This window comes from Emydura macquarii, unplaced genomic scaffold (genome assembly GCF_026122565.2).
Source record: "Emydura macquarii macquarii isolate MOO-44397 ecotype Brisbane River unplaced genomic scaffold, CSIRO-AGI_Emac_v2 contig_2768, whole genome shotgun sequence".
NCBI lineage: Eukaryota > Metazoa > Chordata > Testudines > Chelidae > Emydura > Emydura macquarii.
Genome location: NW_027132905.1, coordinates 43,961,800 through 43,985,348, shown reverse-complemented (window position 1 = coordinate 43,985,348; position 23,549 = coordinate 43,961,800). Strand labels below are relative to the sequence as shown.

General features: G+C 48.2%; 1 protein-coding gene across 1 annotated transcript in view; it reads left to right on the top strand.

The window, feature by feature from the left end:
- PLEKHN1 (pleckstrin homology domain containing N1) overlaps positions 1 to 23,549 on the top strand; it is a 39,279-nt gene that overhangs the window by 1,753 nt on the left and 13,977 nt on the right. The window contains exons 2-8 of the mRNA XM_067566795.1: positions 238 to 337; positions 11,071 to 11,217; positions 11,922 to 12,002; positions 13,498 to 13,585; positions 18,880 to 19,004; positions 22,040 to 22,189; positions 22,954 to 23,034. Of these exons, the coding sequence (XP_067422896.1) occupies positions 238 to 337; positions 11,071 to 11,217; positions 11,922 to 12,002; positions 13,498 to 13,585; positions 18,880 to 19,004; positions 22,040 to 22,189; positions 22,954 to 23,034 (772 nt within the window). The remainder of the gene's footprint in view (positions 1 to 237; positions 338 to 11,070; positions 11,218 to 11,921; positions 12,003 to 13,497; positions 13,586 to 18,879; positions 19,005 to 22,039; positions 22,190 to 22,953; positions 23,035 to 23,549) is intronic.

Sequence of the window (23,549 nt, the reverse complement as noted above, 5' to 3'; positions counted from 1 at the left end):
ATGCAGACAGGGCTTGCTGAGCATTTTGGTTATGCAAAGATAAGTAAACAAAACAAAGACAAGCCAACAAGTGCCCTGAAAAGCCATTAAAATTCTTGCAGCCATTTGTTGGGCTGGGATGATTAGAAGGCCGGTGACAGACTGGGGCTCACCAGCTTCCTCATTTCTGAGCGGGGGTTCCCGAGCAGGGGTTCGTAATAGAAGCTGGTAAATCAAAGTTGGTCTGTTTCTTTGCAGACAAGACAACAAGAAAAAACTGACGAGCCTCTTTGGTAGCGAATCAGGGCAGGAGAGAGACACAACCGCCGACAAAATACTCCAGTATATTCCAGGGAAGGTAAGTTCAAAGACATCTACTCACCTCCATGTGCTAGGGGAAGTAATTCTCACCTGCTGTGGGGCTCACATGGCCAGGAATGCCCATGTGCATGAGATGGGCAGGGCTTTCTGCACAGTGGGGTGGTAGCGGCAGGTCTGGGCAAGAGGGAGATTAGAGGGTGGGGGTGGAGGGGCAAGAGCAGGGCTTGGGAGCTGAGAGCCATCAGCATACCGTGGGTGGGGAGGGAACTCTGAAGCCCTGTCATCAACCTGAATATCTGGAATTTGGAGAAGCAGGGCTAGGAGGGAGACAGGCTGAGACTCCTGTGTACTCGCTCCTCTGCTCTTGGTTCTTTTGTTTCTAGGTTGAGTAAGGGTGAGGGGAAATTAGAGAGAGTGTACAAAAGATTCATTCCCACCCTGGGATGAGATGGAGCTGCCAAAACATTAGCAGTGAGCCATTGGAAGGGGAGAAGTAGGGGCAAGTCTGTCCCTAGGCCCATACAAACTTTACAGCCACATGGCCCGTTTCCAGCAGCCTGTCAATGGAAGCAGAGCTTATATGATTAGTATTATTTATTTAAGATAGCATCTAGAGGCCTCAACCGAGATCAGGGCCCCGTTGTGCTCGGTGCTGTCCATCTACATAGTGAGAGACTGTCCCTTTCCCCAGTGAACACGGTATAAACAGGCCAAGGGCGGGAGAGGAGCCAGAGGCAGAGAGAGAGAAGTAATTTCACCCAAGGTCACCCAGCAGCTCAGTGGCAAGGTGAGGGAGTAGAACTTCGATCTCCTGAGACCCAGCCCAGTGCCTTATCCACCAGACAGGCTTATTTGAATGACGTTGTGCAGGGTACAAGAATCCCTGCCCTTCGCTCAGCCCTGGCCATGGACAGGGTCATACCAACACCCTCTTGCCTTGGGCTCACTGTGAAGGTCCAGGCAGCCCCTGGAGACGGACGGGGACCCGGTCTGCTTTCCACCCACAAATGTTGGGTTGCTGTAACCTTTTCGTTGTGAATCTGGAATCCCTACCCATGCGTCTGGGTCCTTTGTGAGCCAATACAACTTTAGCTTTCATCATATTGGACCAGAGGACTCCTGGGTTCTAGTCCGGACTCTGCCACTGGTTCACTATGTGACCTTGGGCAAGTCACATACATCACTTCTCAGTGCCTCAGTTTCCTCGTCTGTATAATAAGGGATATGATGCTTCATCATCTCTGGGAAGCGCATTGAGCTCTACAGATGAAAAGTGCCATGGAAGTGCTAGTGTTTTTCCTTTCCTGCCCATCTTGTAACTGAAGTCAGTGGGCATCCGGCAGGGATGGACAAGGAAATAATTTCCTGGCGGAGCTCGGAGTTCTTTGAGAGTGGAGGGTGCTCAGCACATCACAGGATCAGGCCCTAAGCTTGGCTTCTTCTAGCTTTACCAATACTTCAGACAAAGAATAGCCACATTAGCACAGACTGGAAAACTGAAACCCACGAGCAGCACTAGCTCCAGAAGGACAACAGTATGTGTGTCAATGCACTGCCAAATGTCTCTGCATCCCCCTTGTTGACGGATCCAGAAGACAGCTGATTGCTGCTTCTCTCAGCGAACGGACGTTGCCCTGTTGCCCAAGTGGCAGATGTCTGTGCTTTGGTGGGAGAGATCTCAGGTGCAATCCCAGCCAATCACACCCTTCAACCTGCTACAGCCCAAATGTGGAGACCCAATGCAGGACATGGACCCCAAATGAGTCACACACCAATCTATTCATACAAGACACTTAGCATGCAATGGGATTCTCCCTTGGAAGGAAGAAGGATGGGGAAGTGGTGAGGGTGCTGACCTGGGCTGTGGCTGACTGTGGTTCAAATCCCTGCTCTGCTACAAACTCCCTATGTGACCTTGGGCAAGATGCTTAGCTTCTCTGGGCCTCAGTTCCCCATTTGCAAAATGGGGATAATCCATTCTCAGGCTAGAAGGGACCATTGGGCTCATCTAGGCTGACCTCCTGCGTAGCACAGGCCAGAAAACTGCCCGGACATAGAGCACTGCCCTACCTGATAGGGCTGGGGAGCATAAAAAGGCATTAAAAACTGTAAGGTACCCAGATTCTACGAGGATGGGCCAATACCACAGACGGATCAGTAATCGGAGGTTACAGAATTGTTTTGTCTTGATGCCCTTGATCTTCACCAATAGAAATGCTGACCCAGTCCGGGGCAAATTGAGTAGGAAAGAGCCTTGAGTTTATTATGCTGTTGACACCTCCAACCCCCCCGGATTTAACTGCAACGCTTCCCAATTCAGGCCACCATGGAGTCAAAACAAACTGGAGGAGGGAGGGAAGGAGAAGCTGAATCGCAAACCTTCTGCCTCGCTTCCTTTATTATTAACCAGAAGCATTGAGAGCCCCAGGGTGCAGGACTCACCAGATCGAATCCTTCCTGCTGCCAGCATTAGTGATTCAGCTGTAAATCACTGACATGGCGCTGAGGGTCTGGAGGGGTTGAGGGAGGTTAATTATTAACTCACCCTACCTGTAGGATGAGGCACTGGAGACAGAGAGCGAGAGAACATGTCCGGGCATTGGCGCGGTATCAGACCTACTGCACTGCTCTGCCAAACCCTGAGAGGAACTAGGTGTCAGCAGAGCTGTGAGGCATCAAAGTCAATGGAAAAGCCGAGGCAACAAAAACAAGCCCTCTTAAGTTAATTGGGGGGGAGGAGGGGAAAGCCACAAAGATACACAGTCTTGGTGAAATCACAGCCAGCTGATGAGAGTTACAAAAGCATGACAAAGCATGAAACTCCAGGTTCCTTTTGTTTGGGCCGCAGTGTGAATTCCCAGGGTTTCGGCTTAGCATTGGTGTGTCAGAGAGAAGCGTGGGGCTCCGCTGCCCTGTGATGGGCACAGTATAAGAGCCTAAATGGACTAGACTTGGATCAGGCCTCTGGAACGCGAATCCCAGCTCTCCCACTGAGGTCTTGGTCAAGGGAGTGAGGGCCTGATCGTCATAGGCACCCACAACTCCGAAAGTCAGTGGGCCCGATTCACGGCTGCCCTGCAGCCGGCGCAGTCGTTGAGGACAGGGCCAGGTGCTAAGACGCTGCCAGAGCGGACTGGTAACATACGGCGCAGCCTCTCTGCACTGATGCAAGTGACTGTTTGAGGTGCCGGCCCATGGCGAATGAGGCGCTCCATCCTGCTTTCCTTCTCAGGAGAGAATAATGCTTTCGTTACTCCCTGCTGGGGGGGGGGGGGTCCGAGGGGTTGTTGGAGGCTTGTAATGAGTGGAGGACGTGAAAACACTACGCAGTCATCCCCTCTCCCTTGCACTGGGATGATGGATTCACCTCCCCCAGCTAGTGCATGGTAAACTACAACTTGCCCTGTCTACTCGAGGGTTTAAAGTGTGCTTATAGTACGTCAGCCCCGGTGTCTTATTTAAAACTCCTTATCCCAGTCTGGCCAGAGCTACTATCTGAATCCAGCAATCTGGGGTTAGTTAGCCCAGGGAGGTAGCATGGGGCGTGGGTAGAACAGGCGTGTGCTGCGTTCCTATTGGCTAGAAAAGCCTGGGAGCAGAAGAGTTGCAGCCTCGTTGTCACTTGCGCCCGAGGGCACCTCCAATTAAATCTGGGTGCGGTGGTGATGCTGACCTCCCAGCTGGGCTGGGGCTGGTAACAGAAGCTGCTTACAGACTCCCTGAGTTACTCTCTACTAGTGCAGGCCTAGCAAGCGCCTAGTGCTGCTTCGAGATACCAGAGTCGGCCACAGCTCTGGTCTCTGGCCCTGTGTTACGTACATTGTTACAGGCCACGAAGGGCTCCCTGCTGCCGCTTGCCCTTGGACAATTGCACGTCTGCACAGCGGTGAAAGTGGAACAGGTCTGCAAAGGACAGCTCTAATTTAGTATTGGCATGTTTGTTTATTATTCACATGATTGCTTCTTAGATGTGTTCTGGTGGCACTTAGGAGCCCCAGTACGCTAGGTGCTGTACAGACACAGAACTGAAAAACAGTCCCTGCCCCGAAGAACTAGTAAAAGGTTGTGACAAACAATTAAGCTGGTGTGTGTGGGGGGTGAGGGGGAACAAACCTCTGGCCCAAGTTTCCTCTGCTGTATGGAGGTACAGAAGGGATGAGCTCCCGGCTCTGCACTTAACTAACAATAAGGGGAAGGCACAAAGGGCTGATTCATTGGTGCACCCAGGCTGAGTTCAGTGCCTGATTCTGGGGAGCTAATGCAGCTTAATGCCACTTTAGATCCTTCCCTACCTTGGGGCCAAGCAAGGGCCATCCTGGTCCCCAGTGAAATTAGAGCAGCCTCATGGCTGCCCTAACTTTCTCTTGGTTGCTGATGGTGCCAGTGAGTTGTTCAGCAGTCAAGAATTGCCAGAAGGCTGCAGATCTCTGGCCATCCCTCCTTTCCCCCAGGGATGCCTCAAACACCTCCCCTATGCTGGCGGGTGTCCCAAGAGGGTGGACAGAGTGGTATATTTGAAACGTGCTGGAATTGTAGACTGTTGCTTTAAATTGTAAGGGGTTTTCTGGTCTTGTTTGCAGACTAGGGGGGCTCTGTAGGAAAGTTTGCAATCAGAGAGTCTGAGACAGCCAGTCTAAAGTAAGGTGGCGTGAGTTGTGCCTGTCTAGTGTTTTCAGGGAGCAGCCTGCTTTGTCTCTCTCTTTTTCGGTTCTTGTGTGCTATTGTTCTGAAGTCTAAGAACTGAAGTAATGTTACCTTACAACCTTCCAGCAAGAGTATTTGTGTTTTTAACTAACTTCTTGTTGTGTGTGCCACGAATATAACAGAGCCAGCCATTCCAGATCTCTGTCATGTGGAGATTCACTCTGTCCAGAGGAATTTCTGTGTCCTTACAGACCCGTTCCATGGGTGTACTGGAGCCACAGAGCAACCATACACTTGTCCCAGAGAAGGCAGAGAATTCAGAGCTGAAGCTGATGCTGCAAATGGGAAGGCAGTTTCGCCTCAATCTGGGGTTAGCTACCTCTCGCACTCTGAGTTTGTGTTTTAGTCAGCCACATCACATCATAGGGGAGATCGCATTCTCTCTCTCTCACACCTGCACAGCTGATTGCAGATTCATGGGAAAGATCTGACAGCATTACAAAGAGTTCTTGTTCCTTGTGCAGACTGAGAATTCCTGAGCTGGGGTTAGTCAGCCTCCTTCTCCAAAACTTGGGACAAAAGAAACATAGAAATTACAGATGGGCAAAATAGATGAGGTAATATCTAGCCCTCCCCATGCTCTGTCTGTGGCCAGAACAGGATGTTTGCTGCTACTTTGTGCAGTCTGGGCTTAAGTGCCCCATAGAGAAACATGACACACTGAAATGAATGTGAGCTGTGTGACCTACTGGTTAGAGCAGTGGCTTGGGGCTTATGAGACCTGGGTTCTATTCACGGCTCTGCCACTGGCCTGCTGGGTGTCCTTGGGCAAGTCACTTCCCCTTTGTACCTCAGTTTCCCCATCTGTAAAATGGGGATAATGATACTGCCCTCCTTTGTAAAGCACTTTGCGATCTACTGATGAAAAGTGCTAGATAAGAAGTAGACATTCCTATTATTACTGCGTGAGGCGCTGTACCAACACACAGCACTTGCCTTCGCTAGGCGAGTTAACACAATGGATAGCCTGAGTTCCTGTTAACTTGCGTCTCCATACAAACACCTCACTCATAGGTAGTGGTGGTAATAGCACCAGTTGGCTGGCACAATTGCGGTGGGAGGGGCACAGGGCAGATCTGCAGTAAGCTTCCGTTGAGAGCCTTTGACTTGAACTATCTGGCATGTGGGTGCAGCGATAATAAAATACACCAAGGACTGTGTCATAGCTATGGGGAGGCTGTGGCAGATGCAGATCCTGGCTACAGACCCAGGGGATAAAGCCTGGATCCCGGTTAGATTTAGGCTGGGATTGGAGCTCAGGGTGCATTCAGGGCCAGGGTCTGACGTTGGATTAAATGGTGCCAAACTCTCTTCTGGTGCTTTCATGAGTTTTTGGTTCTAAACCGGCAGAACTCTCGTGAGCCCAGCCCTTCTCTCAAAACCTCGGTCTCTTCTGAGCTGTCCGTTAGTTATTTCACTTTTGGTTTTATACAAACTCCGCAGCAAAGGGCACCCAGGCAAAGTTCAGGGCTCCTGCCACCTACATGATAAAATAACAGAAAAACACAGGAAAGACCAGGTAAAAAGTGACCCAAGCAGCCCAAGGTCGTCCCACCTGACCACACAGCAGCAGCTGATCACCAGTCATGTGACTAATACAGCTTCAAAAATCCCTCCATTGTACCTTCCTATGAGAAGGAAATCTCACTAAATCCTTGGATTAGTCACTGCTGTTTCAGCTGTCTTCTTATTGTCCCCTATACAAACTTTTCTTCTCTCTCTCATTTCGGGCTCATGTTGGCTGTGCGCACGGTAGACCTTTTTTAACAGGTCATCGACGCGACCATTGGTGCAGGTCTACTGAGGCTAGCAATGGCTGGCATGCTAACACAGGAGCCGGTCTAGATGACAGAGGTTAGAACACAGGTGGCTCCAGGCAGCACTCCCATGTCTTCAGAATAACAAAACAGTGTCCGAACTCAGGCCTGGTCTACACACACTCTTTATACCAGGTTGACTTTTCCAGTTATTAGCAGGATGATTTTTTTTTTCACCACCACAGTAATACAGCCCTAGTGTGGATGAAGTTATCCCATTATAAATTGATAGCTTATTCCCCTTCGGGACTAGTTATAATGGTGTAAGCACCTTTTATACTGATATAACTGTCCATGCTAATAAGGGTTGTAGCATTGAACTATACTGGTATAGTTAAAGTGCTCCAACATTTGTGTTCAGACAAGATCTAAGAAATGTACTGAAATGCCAAGTAGCTTCCTAATGTCAGAATTGTTGAAATGAGACCCCAGATTGTTCTGATGCCATATTGTTGATGTTTATATATATATTATATAAATGTCAACAGCAGAGTGGGGTTCCAGAAAGGGGACTAAAAAGGTATAAAATATCATTTACCATTAAATACAGAGCTTCCACACCTTCGTCCACAGCCACTTGCTCCGCCCACCCATTAACCTTCTGTTGATACCGATGGAATGGAAGGACACATCTAGGACTTGTGGCTGCATAGCTGGTGCCTTGTACCTGGGTGTGCTGGGACCTTCAGCCGAAGGACAAGCGGTTAAAGGCACACTGTCTGCTTACAATTCCTAGCTTTAATAATCTAACTGGTCAGCCTTATTACAAGTGACAACCTAGGTGATTCAAACTGAAATAATTTAAAAAATCCGATTGATTTCTCACTCTTAGCATTTCTTTCCCTGTAAACAAAGACCATTGACTTAGACCCCCGTCCTACTAGGAGCTCTGTGCTGGTGGAACACGTCACCTGGGCAGCACCTCACTGAAATCAAGAGGGCTGTGCAGAGCTCAGAGCAGAACTGGAGGGCCAAGTCAGTTTCACTTGATCTGTCTCTAGTCAATTTCTCTTTCAAGATCTCATGTGCTAGCACAGGACTGCAATGTTGGATGGGTAGCTGGTCTGCTGGGACCACTGCTTCTCACGCTGTTCACAATCATTTGTTATCTTGTGCTCCCTCCCACCCCCGCTGTCTGTTTTCTCTCTCATCTTATATGTTGATTGCAAGCTTTTTGGGGCAGGGACCTTTTTTTTTTGTTCTGCATTTGCACAGCGCCTAGCACAATGGAGTTCTGGTTCACGACTGGGACAAATGGGCACTACCAGAATACATACAATATATCAAAAGAATAACATTTGGGTGGTAAACACTGCATGGGCAATTTCCACGTTAGAAAGCAAACAAACAACCGAATGTGTTGGAGCTAAAAGCAGAAATGAATGGAATAATTTATGTTGGTTTTAAGTTATTTTTACAGGGACTGAAATTTGGAGCCAAATTTGACTTGTCCACATCCCTGTGAGAGATCCTAATGCCCACTTCAGCAGCACACTATGCATGCTGAATGGCTTTGTTGTTATCAGTGTCTATTCTTTATTGGTTCCATGACTGGCAGCTGATCAGTCAGCCCTCCGCTGTAACAGCAGCATGTAGCAAATATTTAATCTTTTTTTCTGCACTTAATTGCCTCTTGGTGAGCTCATTAACTGGCAGTTAGCAGGTTCCCAACTCCAGTCACATGTTCTCTAACGCTGTGCACAGATGCTGATTAGTCTGCGGACGGTTTAAAACCAGAGGAAAGCATTCTGATGGAGCCCTCTGGGGTGCTCAGGGATTTTGCCTGGGCCTGACAAAAAGTAATTATCTAGATTCAATTAGGCCGGGAAAGAAACTCTCAGCTCTTGCAGATAAAGGACTCCAAAACCATTAGCATCCTGTCACTATTTAACCAGTTCCTCTCTAACCTAAGAGCTGTTGACGCCTCTAAAATGGATAGTAGAGGGGTGTTAATTCACAGTCTGGGTGACCTGCAGCAGGATGGGTCTGGTGAGTGGCTGCAACTCTTCATTTATCATGGGGCTTTTGCAGCTGTCTCCTTGGCACTGAGTATTAAAAATGGGCACAATGTGAACTAGTCAGGTTCTTGATCAGCTCTGGGAAAGCATTGGCTGTTTGGGCTGCTTGTATGTACAGAGCTGTCAGTTTGTCACTCAGCCCCCATCAATCTGCAGCGCCTGTGTCTCTGTTTGTTGTTCCTGGAAATGCTGCTCTCGAAAGAAGGATAATTTCTGACATTTAAGCCTCCGATTGCCCCCCACAAATCATCTAATGCTGTCATGTGTTTGGCAGCCCTGCCACCCGGACAGGGGGGTGCTGATGGGGTGACCTCTCTGCTTGGCGAGCAGATGATACAAATCCCATCTTGGCCTGATCATAAAACAGATTTTTCCTTCTTGGTGCATCTTCCACCTGAGCTGGGACATAGACATCTTGGAGAGCAAATTCTTATGCCTGCCAGATCACAGGCTATGGGCAGGATCAACTGGGTGCGCGTGCCTCTGATCATGAACTTTTAGAATGAAGGAGATTGGGGGTGAAAGAGGGGTGAAAGAGGGGAGCCCCCACCACTTCTAGATAATCCAGGAGAGCATGAAGGCAAGGAAAGCCTTGGTGTACAGAACACTTGTAGGACACAGGTGTCTCATGCACCTATGCAGCCCCCCTCTCTCCCCCTGGCCATCTCTCTTTGCAGCATAATTCCAATGGTTCAGCTGACCTACAGGACTCAAGCACATGCCCACTGCGGGCATCAGAATTTGAGTCTAAATGAGGCACCTTCTCTCCCCCCCACCCCAAACATAAACTGAAACTGCTCTTTCCAAAAGAAATTGCAAAGGACTCTGTGTGGCAGCTGCTAATCTTGCTGGTTTCCGCACTGCTGGGAGGTGCTCAGAAGATACGCTGCGCCCATCGCTGCAGTAGGAGCTTGAGCAGAACAGTGTGTGAACATCACATCCCAGCTCATTGCACAACAGGAGGAATTTCACACACCTTGGACTCAGGAAATGATTCAAGCAGCCTCCCCTGAGATTGCCAAATCACTCCTTTATGGCTATCTCTTCTTAGCCCTCTGGCTCCCAGGGGTTTCTCCTAACCTGTTCAAGGGGATGCACTGAGAAAGGGCGACCGCATCACTGAAGGCATCACAAATGCCTTTACAGAGGGCGCCTTCAGCCAGGGGATTCAACCAGGAGCTCCCTAGAATAAACCATTTCTGGAGGAGCCCTCTTTTCCACCCATTCCCCCCCCCCCCGGCTCGTTCACTTAGTCCATGTTCATTTTTTAGGGCCTGACCCAGTAGCCCTTGTGAATGGAAAGGATCCTGTTACCTTCAGCGAGCGTTATGGCCAACCTGCATTCTTTTCCTCGTGCTAGACCAGTAGTCGTCAAGGGGTGCTCTGTCACTGGGGATGGGGTGCACAAAGCCTGCTTTTGACACAATGCACTGGGCAGCAGGGCAATGCTTGCGGCTGCTGGCTGTAGCCTAGTCTGTGACTCTTGTATGGTTTCCAGAGGCTTTTTTTTTTTTTTAAACCGACTTCTCCCCTCCCGACTTCCCCCCCTGTCTACATCCTGCATGGCTTTTTTTGTGTCTTTCTGGCGTGGATTGGACACACAACGGGAAGGAGTTGAGCTCCAAGGTGAGCTGAGAGAGATCAGAGCAATGGGAGCTGCAGGGAACACGGATGGGTGTGGTAGGGTGGCGCTGAGCCCAATACATGTGAAACCCTGCATCCAGATAGCTCTAAACAGCGTGGATTTAAAAACGCAGTAGGAGGGGAATGTCATTGATCAGCAGGGAGAGCTGGATAGGAGGAAACCGAGGCAGAGCTAAACAAAAGAAACTGTTTGCACGAATGTCTATGAACTGAGACCCCTGAGCTGTGCACAGTTTGAGTTGCTCCTTATCCAAGTAAACTGGGTTAGGGCCACGTTAAAGCAATCAGCTTGGTAAGTGGAGGGTGACTGCGAGGTTAAGAGGCCTAAAATGTAACACTTGTTTCTACCAACCAGCTGATCTTAGTTTGTTTTAAAATATCCCCCTGAATAGCGAGGGAACAAGGTCTCACAGCAGTAATAAAATCCCAGCTCCCCGGCTGGCATGGAGACCTAACAACAAACAAGCTGCCCAGGGCACTCACCCAGGACCCCTCTCTAAAGAAAGGCAGCTCTGCTAACATCTCTTGCAGATGTTGATGGGCGTCACCAGCACTCAGCTCTCTGATTATTTTTTTCCTTGGTGCAGAATATCACGAACCAGGAAAATCAAAAGGAAAACCTGGACCAGCGGTTTCCCAGCCTGTTCAAGAAAGGGCGGAGGAAGACGGTCGTAAGAAATCTGGGGAAAATTATCTATTACTCCAAGGTCAAATTTAAATTCCAGCACTGCCAGGTAAACCATGGTGCATCTGGATGCATGCAGTAAACTGCACAGGTCTATTTCCACTGGTAGCAGAGAGGAGATGGAGCTGATCGATCTCAGTGGAGAAAAGGGCTGTTTGAAAAACAATGATAAACACGTGCTTTCAGCTCACTCACGTCCGATGTGATGCTGCCCTACTGAAATCAGGGCAAGTTTTGCCATTGATTTCATCGGCCTATATTTCTGAGGGTGGGTTGTGGGGCTTGGAGGGGTGGAAGTTGGGTGTCCCTTTAACAACACAAAACCCCAAACCTCATTTGTTTTTGAAGATGGGGTTGGCACCTTGGGAGTCCCTTGGAGTATTTAAGGATGTGGGTCTGCTGATCCTAGTGGTCCTGCCTTAACCTTCCACTCTTGGGCTTGGGAATAGAGGGGAGCTCCCGGGTCTGAGAATATCAGGAAGGCCTTCCCTTCTACAGCATCCCACGGGCTAGGGGACATTTTGTTCCCATACCGTGCACAGGTAACTGAGGGCGCAGCTGCTTCCACCAGGCCTGAGAATTTGGCTTTGCTGTCACGGTTAGCAGCTGTGTCTGGAAAAGGAATGGGTCTTTCCTTCCGTTACTGATGTAAATGGTTGTTCGGCCCATTATCCAGTAAACCCCACAGAGCAGCGTGAAGCCTGGGAAACGTATCTCCCCTGAGGCAAGCCTCATGGTGTCCCTTTCCCGCAGGAGGTGAATGATTGCTACTTGGAGCTGTTCCAGTCCTACCTCTACTTTCAGTCTGTTGGCTCCAATGGATTGACCTATCAGGTAACATGTCTCTCCACTGCCATGAAATGAAGGGGCAGGTGTCAGTCAAGAGGCAAGATGATCTAGTAGATAGGGCACTGGACTAGGAGTCAGGAGGTCTGGGTTCTTGTTCCTGGACCTGCCGTGTGACCTCAGCCAAGTCACATTGCCTCAGTTTCCCCTTCCACCCTTTGTCTGTCTTGTCCATTTAAGTTATAAGCTCTTCAGCCCAGGAACTGTCGCTTGCTATGTGTTTGTACAGCACCTAGCACAACTGGGCCTGAAGCTGCTACTGTAATACAAATAAATAAAAAAATACTTGAGCACCCGAATAAGTGGACAGACTTGCAGAAGTGCTGAATGCTCAGAAAGTCCCATTGGCCTTAAGGAGAGCTGTAGGGTGCTCAGCACTTTTGAAAATCAAATGACGTATTTGGGTGCCTGGATAGAGTTTTAGGAACCTAACCTTGGTGGGTTTTTTGTTTTTTTTAATCTAGGCCTTAAAGCTCGGGGTGTACAAGACAGAAGGGAGGTGGGGGAAGGGGAAGGGAAGGCAAGGATACTTGAAGTCAGCCTTGCAAAACTGTCAGGAAAACTCACCCCAGCCTCCAAATCTATCTACCATCTTTTACCACAATGCTGCTGATAAGGAAAAAACAAAGGAGATTTTGTATGTCCTTCCAAAATAGAGCCCTCTCCTCCCAGTGAGTAAAACGGTGCAAAGCTGTTTGCAGAATCCAGCCCCTTCTGAAATGATTTATTGCCTTCTAAGTCACTTGAGGTAAATTCATTATGACAAGGCAACCTCTTGAGTCACCCAGCAAACCAGCCTTCAAGCGTGAAGACACATTGTCAAGATATAAAGCGTATTTGAAAATCCTTTGTCTCTGCTGCTTACGATCCCTTAGACTAAGACTGAGGGAATTATAAATGAATGCACCTAGATATTATGGTGGTTAGTGCTCCTTACAGCTCTGATTTACGGAGATATTTAAAGACCATGCCTAACTCGAAACACTTGGGCTGAATTCACTCTTGTCACCATTATGCTGTTCGTTTATATTTTGCAAACAGCTCAGTTTGGACATTGAAAGTAGCCTGGTCAATTTTCCTTTCTGTCTACAGTCAGTTTCACTTTCTGATTCTTTTTCACTAGCCCCGCACTGGTTTGTTTGGGTTTCCATGATTGCAGAGGAACATTAAAAAACACCAAGATCCTGTTCTCATTGATGTGAAAGATGAAGGGGGAAATCTTGACCCCACTGAAGTAAATGGGAGTTGACTAGAGTCTGATGCTCATTTATACCTAGGTCCCTTTACAGTGGAATGTGGCCTTTGTGTAGAGTAAAGAGAATCAAGGCCAAAATACTTCCATTTGGAGGAGGTTTTGCAAGGCCAAACTGCCTGATAGTGCCTGTTTGAAGGCTTTGGTTTCCTTTCGGAAGGAGGGTTTTGGCACCAAAAGGCAGCTGGGCTTTACCTGCTGAGGGAGTAACCCTGTGTTCTGCTTATGCAGGGGTTGCTCCCTCTGAAAGAGCTCAGCGTGTGTGAAATTGACAACACCAAGAGGGCAGCCCAGGAGGAGCATACGTTCCGAATTACAGGTTAGTGCTACTTTGTTTGCTCCGACTTGATGAGAGACCGAAGCACGAGCCGGTCACGATGTGGCTGGGCTTTGTGGGAAGCCCTGTCCCAAGGGAAAATGATGCTTCAGAGAATAGGTTTTGAACCGCACAGAGCGTTAATCCTGTTGTGACCCTCATTTGACAGCCCATCGCCCCATATCTCTCTGCTCTCCAGAACCACCAGGAAAAGATACGGTGTGTATGTACAGCACCTTGCACGGTGGGGCCAGTTGGGGCCCCTCTCATATAGACAGCTAATAACAAAAGCAATGAGAGATGCTCTTTTATCCTCGGTCGGGAGCTATCAGGATCTGATAGCAATCAACCTCCGTTCTGCCAAAGTCCCTCCTTCTTTTAAAAATTTTATTCTGAGTCACCTCCCATTATAAAAGCCTTCCTGGGATAACAACCTGTCTGCACAGCGGCTGGAGGCTCACGTGGGCTTAGTCATTGCTGAATTACAGCAATCCGGAGCCACCAAGAATGGTAGTTAGAGCATGAGGGAGACAGAGGTAACTTACAACCCCATAAAGATACGGAGCTAACAAAGCCGATTTGTGCATGGTGCCTAGGGTCAGGGGAGCCATGCTAGAAAATGTGTCATAGAATAACCCCACAGTAAAAAACAAATTACCTAAATCATAGGGGCATCTGGTTAGGCCGTAGCTGCCAAAAATTACAAGTCCTACCCCTCTCCCAGCTCCTTCCAAGAGGATGCTGAGCTGTAACCATGTTCCATTATAACAGGCCAGATCCCAGAAACCCCTTTGGCCAGCTCTGTTGGGGGCTAGGGATCTCTACACTCCCATGCATCTTGGAGATCAGGTGACCCTGACATCATCCGCAACAGGGAAGGGCGGACTTGTTCTGCCTGATTTCAAATACCCGGCGAATGTCGTGGGTTGGGGAAGCTTGACTCGGGCGAGGTTGGTGGCATGCTTAGGAAAGGGAGAGGAATTCAGATACAAACCCTGAATCCAGTCCCCGTTGCGCCGCCTGGCCGTCAGACAATCTAGAAAACCCCCACGAACACAGACGGCTCATCCTAGGAGGGACTGGGGTCTCTCTGATGTAGACCAAGGCTGCTCTTTCACGTTTGGTTCTACTTGTTAAACGTGACTGGCCGTCGGGGGGAGGCCAGAGTGTGAGCTCGTGCTGCAGGGAAAAGATCTGTCACCTCTAAGAGCCCAGGAAATAGCTTCTCAGGTTTGCAACCCTCCCACCCCGAGAGGCTTCTCCATCGCGAATGGCAAGCCAGAATGTCTGGGGAACTCTGTCATGGGTCACAGCCTCGGGGTTCAGCATTCCCGGTGCAGTACGTTCTCTTCCCCCACCCACTGCCAGTGCCCCTGTGCTCAGGTAAAAATTCAGCCGCATGTGCAGCAAGCCGCCTCTGTGTCTCCGCTCCAGTTTGGGCCAGTGTGGGTCTGTCTACACAGTGAGCGGCAACCCACAACAGTGAGTCTCAAAGCCCAGGTCAACAGATTCAGGCGCGCAGAGCTCAAACTACAGTGATAAAAATAGCTGTGTAGAGGTTGCAGCCTGGACTGGCTGGAGCTCAGGTTCTAGGGATTGGGTGGGGACTTCAGATCCCGACCTCCAAGCCAAGCCGCAGTGGCTACACAGCTACTTTTAGTGCTGCAGCGTGGGCCCTGCGAGACAGAGTCTGATGCCCCAGGTTCTGAGACTCGCTGCCACGTGCTGTGTAGACAGACCCTGTGAGAGGTTCAAACCACTTTTAGATGCACAGTCCTCCAGAGATTCAGATCAAAGATGTTGCATTAAACCTGGACATAAATTACAGTTAGCAATTTCAATGCATTTTTAACCAATAATATATTGCACTAAACAAAGTATTTGGTTAGGTGGCTGGTGTGGCCACTGCTTATCCTGCTGACTGGGCGTGTCTTCGATCTAGCAGACAAAGATCTAAAAAGATCTTGTGGCTGGAAGTTGAGGCTAGACAAATTCAGACTAGAAATAAGGCGCACCTCTTTAACAGTGAGGGTAATTAGCTGCTGGAACACCTTACCAAGGGCTGTCATGGATTCTCCATCGCTGGCAATTTTTAAACCAAAATGGGTTGTTTTTCTAACAGATCTGCTCTGGTTCAAACAGGAATTAATTCAGGGAAGTCCCTGTTCTATGCAGGAGGTCAGACTAGATGATCACAGTACTTCTTTCTGGCCTTAGAATCTATGAATTGTTACATCATTGTTGCTCCCCTGGTCTGTTTTTTTATATCCATCTGTCGTCTCATCTTTTACTTGGTCTGTAAGCTCTGTGGGGCAGGGACGGTCTCTGAGTTTGTCCAGCGCCTTATATAAAGGGACCCCAATCCATGACTGGGGCCCCTAAGCGCTTTCGTAATATGAATGCATATAGAGGAGACTGGGGACAGGAAGAAATCAGGGAAATAGTGATACTTAGTGCTTTGAACATGGAAAGAGCTCTACAGACATGCACTCAGAAATCCTCACCTCCCTCTGTGAGGCCATTAAGTATTATTCCCCTTCTAGAGATGGAGAAGCTGAGGCACAGAGAGGATAAGTGACATGCCCAAGGTCACACAGGGAGTCAGTAGCAAAGCTGGGAAGAGAACCTCTGGTTTTTTACTCTAAGTCCAGCTTTAATCACAAGACCATCCCCTTGTGAAAGCCAGTAACTTCGACAGGGTCCTGTGAATTCCTGTTCCTCTCCTGTGCAATTCTGCACCCTCTGCAGCTGCTGGCAATGGTATTATGATCAGTCTCCTCATCAGAGCCTACCAGCCAGCAGTGGAGGTGCCATGTAAAGACGGAGCTCTCTGATGCGCACAGAGATCCTCTAATGTCGCTGATCTCTGTTGGGTTCTTAACCCACGGCATATCTCTGCCTTGGCACCTTGAATCCCCTCTTCACCTGCTCCTTCCTCCCCTCCCCACACAAATTAGTTTCTCAGTGCAGCAAATTTTGGTCTGGTAATAACCCTGTCATACGCAGGAAAGCACCTTCCGCCACAGTGACTTGCATCGGTGTCATGCAGCCGCTGGGCCCTACCGCTTTACTGCCAGGGAGAGAGGGAGGGCGTGGAGAGGAAGAGAGGAACCCGGGGGCTGGGGAAGGTTCATAAACCTGGATGCACCCTGATGTTCTGGGGGTGCTGGCGAATGCAGAAGATGGCTCCTTCAGCTCCCATTCCTTGCACTTGTGTCACAGCCCCCCTAGCCGCCTGTCACAGGAGCTCAGAACACGTCCCAGACTTCAGGCTGAGCCATTCATTTCTCTTCTCTTTGTCTCTCCCTTTGAGGCTTAGCTTAGACATGGCAGCACAAACAGCCACTGGATGGGGTTTCCTGGCTAACCTTTGAGAAAGATGTAAAAACAAACCCGGGGGGGGGGGGGGGGGGGGATCGAGGGTCATGCCTTATTGGAGGGAGCAGTTCCCGCTGGTTGGAGCAGGGGACTGGGCATGTAGCCAGGTGCTTGTGTGGCCCCTGAACACTTCAGGCATTAACGTTTTTATTCTCACAATGCCCCTGGGAGGGAGGGCAGTCTATTAGCCCCACTTTACAGATGGGGAAACTGAGGCACAGAGGCTGAGTGACTTGCCACAAAGTCCCACAGGGAGTCTATGGCAGGGAATCCAACCCAGATCCCATGAATCTCATTTCAGCGCCAGATACTCTAGGTTCTATTCCTTTACCAGACCCATTATATGATGTGAATAATATTACGGTAAGGTCCAGAGGTCCTAGTCAGATTGAGGCCCCATTGTATTAGTTGCTGTGTAAACTCACATAATAAAGAGGCAGTTCCTGCCCTGAAGAGCTTGCAATCTAAAGGAACGTCACTTAAGCGCTCTGTGCCTTAGTTTTCCCACCTATACAATGGGCATAATGGTACTTTTCCTGCCTTACAAGGGTGGTGAGAGGCTTAATTAGTTACTGCTTATAAAACATGTCGGGATTCTGAGATGAAAGGTTCCACAGACGGGTAAAGTATCATCCTGATTATGATGATTTATCATGATGGCATGCTGCAAATTCACTTATCTAAACACTCCCAAAGTTTGCAGACACTACAATCAGAATCTTATTTACAGTGCACCTAATATAGTTTTAATGAGAACTATGTAGTTAATTATTAAAGGTAGTGTACGTTACGTAGTTTGTCGGAAGTAGGGTATTTACGTCACTAGGGTGTTACATTGACTGATAGGAGGTGTGTGATACTTTTGGTATGCACACTAGCAAATGACAGCTTGAAATATTAAATCAGTAGTGGTTAGGGCCGTTTCATACAGTAAGGCGGTGTCTGAGAGCAAGCTATAAATGATCTGGCACAAATTTTATTTGATAAGGCAGTAAGAAAACAGCATCATAGCGCTATGGTAGTCAAATACATATGTGAATTTACAACAAAAAAGTGAAAGCGACAAATACATATCACATGGGTTAACAATAGTATCCTCTTTGGTAAAGTTGTAAAGATTTTTTAAAAAGCCAAAAATAAACACACTTTTTTGACTGGTGCAATTCTGTATTTGCCTTTAATCGAAATAGAAACATTTCTCACATTTATTGAGGGTTTTTGCAAAATTCAGCAGTGAGCAGTGAAAATTTGCCACAACAGAGAAAATTCTAACTGCTTTTAGTAAAGGAACACTGTAGGATTAATTTTAAAAAAACCAACAACTATAAATTGTTTGTTTTTTATCAATAATATTTACATATGAAAGAATGTTAAAAATGGGACCTACTTATCCCTGGTGTTTGTTTTAATTACTGTGCACCTCTTACAGCTTGGAATCCCAAAGTGAAAATAGCTTATGCCACCTCTTTTTTCTTTCTAGGCTAGTGAATTTCTCCTGTTCTCGCACATTGCTGCCGTGTTTGGGTTGCAGAGGAATTTAAAAACCATTTTTGTCTGGGTTTTTGTACAAAATAAAACATTTCCTTCGATCACAGGTTTCCTGAAAGCTGTGTTTTTATACTACCTAAATTTGGGGTCTAATTCTGTCTGACCGTGCCCCTTTAAGAACTACATTCAACTACATTAGCAGCCTTGGGAAAGTTGGAGAGCTCTCCTCTCCCAGCAACATGAGACTTTACCCTCAGCCAATGACAAGTATTACATCATCAGAACAAACTCTCTCATTGGCTGAGCACAGTACACTATTGCTTAGCAACCAGGGAGAACTGATTAACCCTTTGGTGCTGCATGCAGTACCATGGGAGCTCTTAGCGTTTTGCTGCATGTGCTCAGATCATCATCTGCTTTGGGTCCCTTAGGTCCCCTGCTGAACCCCCTTATCGTGTACTGCCCCAGCGAGTCGGAGCTCAAGCGGTGGCTTTATCACCTGGACAAACAGATCCATCTCAATGGAGGAAACCTGGATGGGTCCTTCCTCACTCAGGTTAGTGAATGGGTCTGGTGACCTGGCCAGGAACAGGAGATTATATGGTTGGTTTTAAAGCAATGTACCTGGTATGTGATAATGCTTTTTTCCTCCTTCACTGATCAGAAAGTGAACCACTAGGGACAGAAGCAAGAGGCTTTATTTATATAAGCCTTATAGATATGGCCGGATGGTCTACCATAGACTGCTCAGCTTTCCTTCCCTGGGATCTACTTGCTTTGAATCAGTTGCTCTCAACCTTCTGTGTACCTTGGCCCTGCTTTCAAGCACACTCAGTGTCCATCTTCTTCTGCGTGCCAGAATCCACCGTGCCACTGAGGTGCAGGGGTTTACTCCTGATATGTGAGGACCCGAGATTAAGCAGCTCAGTGCTTCAACAGGAAGTGGGAGTATCTCAAATTCCCCTCCCCAGAAGCAGCCACTAGTGACCAGGTTCCCTTGGCCGGTGTAAACGATGAATTGCAAGTTGCAAAGGCTGCTGATGTGCAGGACTCCTGGGTTTCAGTTATGGTTCTAATCTAATTCTCCATGGGCCAGCAGGGGGGAAGCACGGGAAAGGAGGAGGGAAAGGAAGATGCCTTGCCTGGCTCAGTAGTAACCCCTTCTGGCATCATGGCGAAATGCCGACACAGGTTGGGAAGAGAATACTGATCTGGAATGGTGATGACAGATGATAACTTTGCCTGACTGCAGCACCTTTCGTTTGACGACCTCCAAGCACCTTACATGCATTTAATTAAGCCTCACAACACCCTTCTGAGGCAGCTGATTATTAGCCTCGCCATTTCACAGAGAGGCAAATTGAGGCACCAAGAGATTAGGTAACTCTCCCAAGGTCACACAGTAAGGCAGTGGCAGGGCCAGGGATGGGACTCAGGAGTCCTGACTCCTGGTCCTCCCCCACCCCGCTGCCCAAACTTATCACTTGAGGTGATCAAGTAAGGAGGGCTAAAATAGAGAGAAGGGAAATCACCAAAGATTTTTTTTTTTGAGGGAGGGGGGGAGGAATGCTATTGCTGTCAGATTCCTTTCCAATTGCAAGGGAAAGCCTTGTTTCATCAGGTTTAGCAATCTTAGCTGGGTGGCCCTGGGCTGCTCTCACAGCCAGACATCAGGTGTACCTGAGAGAGACAACGCATAATACAAACTGGCTGTTCCTCTGATTGGGTAGGTGTGGGACCCTTCAAAGGCCTTAATCCAGGAACTCTTTCTGGGCAAACTCTCCCCTGCCCTGCCAAACCACCAGTACAGCCAGCCTCGTCAGTTTGCTGCTAGCATGAATCATTGGGTCTGGTACAAGGAAGTGCAAGGCTGTCTGGCAGGAGCCGGCTGACCGCTCACAATTTCCAGTCTGCCTCTCAGAGCTGAGCGCTCGCTGCCACAAAGTGGAAAAGCGAGCCACGATTTCCACACGATGGAGGGGAGCAGCCCTTGCTACCAGGAACAGACAGGAAATCAGCCATCAGACAGAAAGCTGAGGAGAGAACCTGCTTGACAGGTCTGTGAGCTGTCCTGTCAGTCAGGGGTTGCTGCAGTCTGGGATTTTATTAGACAGGGACCTGTAGCTATTGTAAAAACAGGCTTTGGAAAGGTCTGTGGATTTTCACCTGTCCACGCCGCTTCTAATCAAGCCTGTTACGTACAAATGGTCATTAATCCTGAGATCCGTAGTATAACCCCAGTTTACACATGGAAGGGGTGGGGAGGAGGAACGGAGAGGTGACACAGGGACAAAGGCAGGTATAGAACTCAGGAGTCCTGATTGCTCATTGCGCTAATCATTGGGTGACACTGTCTCCTAATTAGCATGTTCATCCTTCTAGTTCATGACTATTGGGTCCCTTATTACCTGTATCAATGGTCTTTCGTTTGACTATTATTATTTGTTATTCTTTAGATAGCCCCATAGATGTACATGGACACAGTAGATCTTTTAATAACAGGTCAGAGAGTAGATCTGGCTTCCTTAATCTCATTTATTAATCAGTTTGTATAATAAGTTTAAGTCCATGGACAATATACAGTCCCCATCTTCTCTCCTGCCTCCTCGCCTTTATGCTGCCATGGCCAAAACGTCCCTGGATAGACGCACTAACCACTTGCATATGGACAATGTTGTCACTTGGGAACTCTTTCTACTGCAGAAAAACAGGTTCATGTTTGCATTGTTTTTGGTGGCTGAGATACAGGAGACTATCCTCAGAGTGACCCTGAAGTTTCTATGAAAAGGGAATTCAAGAATCTATGGTTGGGAACTGAGAGAAGTTTGGGGCACTTCTGGTGTGTGTGTGTATTCTAATTTTGGCACTTCTTTTTTGTACGTCTCTGACTTCTTGAGCCATTTGCATCTGTAAGGGTCTTTAAAAAGGAGATATTGGTGGGTGTGTGTAATGGAAGAAACCAGTAATGAGTTGTGCTGATGGATAAACCTTTGAAAGTTCTCTGCATATTTCCTGAGTTTGCAAAACCTTTTGAAGGAGGAGGGTGGTTAGGAAACAGGACTAAAGACGAGACCTGTGTTTTTTTTCTGGCTCTGCTACTGACCCAGTATGGGATTCTAGGCAAATTCCTTCCTCTCTCTCAGCACTCCTCCAGTGCTTTTCATACATAGTTCTCCAAGGCTGTTCTTGCCCCATTTTACAGATAAGGAAACTGAGGCAAATGATTATTAATTCTGGGATGGAACTCTTGTTTTCACACGAGGTTTTTACTCTTTCCTGCTTCCAGCCACGCTTTGAAATATATCCTGAGGCCAGCTTGTCTCCCAGTTTATACTCTCCTACTCTCAGCAATAGTCTGGCAATGCAAATATGATAAATGATGGAGGAGAAAACAGGTAATGGAATTTTCCAGACCTTAAAACATGGTTTAGTTTAGCTTCCAGTTGAATTTGGGGAGGACGACAGGCAGGGGAGGGGCTCTAGGGCTCGAGAAGGCTCTCTTGTGTGATTAGGACTGGTTTTTCCGTTCCTGGGGGACTCATTCTTCCGCTTGGTTCTCATGTGAATGCTCATTGCTTCTCATTTCCTCAGAACGACTGGAAGCAGAACTCCATAGGGAAAGAGGAACTGAGGTGGTCTGTGCAGAACACGCCAGTCAAGGAATGGAGAGGCACCCAACGGGAGTCCCTAGGCGATGTCCTCTGCGTCTCCAAAGTGAAGCTGCAGCATTTGCCTTTCCCGGTAAGACCCTGAATAAATTAAGTGACTTGCTATTTCCAGAAAAAAGTTAATCAATCGAGTAACTGGAAACAAATCTCTGTCTGTACAATAAAAATCCGACGGGGGCGCTGTTTTCCCTCCTCCTCCTCCTCACCCCGGCAAGTTCCTCCCACTCCCACTTCTTCCTGTGTTCATCCTCGTTACTAAAGCAAATCTTCCATCGTGCCACCCCCTGGCCTTAGCACTACAGGCCTCAAAGCGCCATGTGTGTCCCCAGGGCTGGCTGGGCCTCTGTGAATTAACACAAGTGCTGCTGGGCATAGCTAGGGAGCAGCACCAGGCCAATCAAGGTGGCAGGTGTGTTGTGATGTGCAAGTCCATGACGTGTGTGCGTGCGTCTTAAAAGAAAGAACAGGAAAGCAGTAGCTTGATTCATAAGCTAAAAGCAATGTCAACCCCCCAAAAATCCCCTGTAGGGAAAAAACATAGGCCCTTGTTCCTGCAAACACTGCATCATGTGCTTAACTTTGCACATGTGAGTAGCAGTTGTACTCATGGGATGACGTGTGTAAAGTTAAGCATGAGCGTAAATGTTGGCAGGGCCAAGGCTGAATTTTGGAAGCACGAGGAATCTCGTCGAGAAGCTGCACTTGTTGTAGAAGAATAAGGGCATCTGTGATTCACTGACATAGACCCTGATTCAAAGATCTGAGAAAGAATGCAAAGACTCTCATTGATGTCCCATTGCCGCTTCGGATGCTGACTCTTCCTCTGTTCTCTCTAAGGAGCAGCATGACAGGCTTTTGATTCTTTACCCATCCACGCTGGTGATCGTATCTGAAGAGCGCAATGGCCTCTACTTTAAGGTATGTGCGTTTTCAAGTCCCTTCTCTCTCCCCAGTTCCCTTCATTTGATTTCATTTAGGCACCATCTGTTCTTCCCAGGGGTGTCTCTTTGCTTTCTTGCTCTGTTCGTTCCTTTCCCTCAGCCCTTTTCTGCTACCAGAAAGCCAACTCTGTGGCACGGGCAGGTATTCTCCGATGAGAGCCACCTTGCAAAAGTCGAGGGGGAAGAGAGTCCACTGCCCGGGTATTGCAGTGTCTGGGAGGAGACAGCTTCTGAATGTTGTTTGTGGTTAGGATGGCTCAGAACTGGCTCCAGCTTGAGACATACCCTGCAATGCCCCCCAGCAGTCTCCACTCATCTGGGGTTCAGAGTAGTTGTTCTGGCCCCATCTCGCTAGCTGAAAGCGGGTTGGGATTCCTTTTAAAAACAGCATCCGCTTGTAATGGCTCACTCAGAGGTAGGCTGCGTGATCTGGAGTTTCTCCGGGGAGGAGCACAGGGAGTTGGCTGGCTGGAGTCGAGGTTGCTAGGTGCG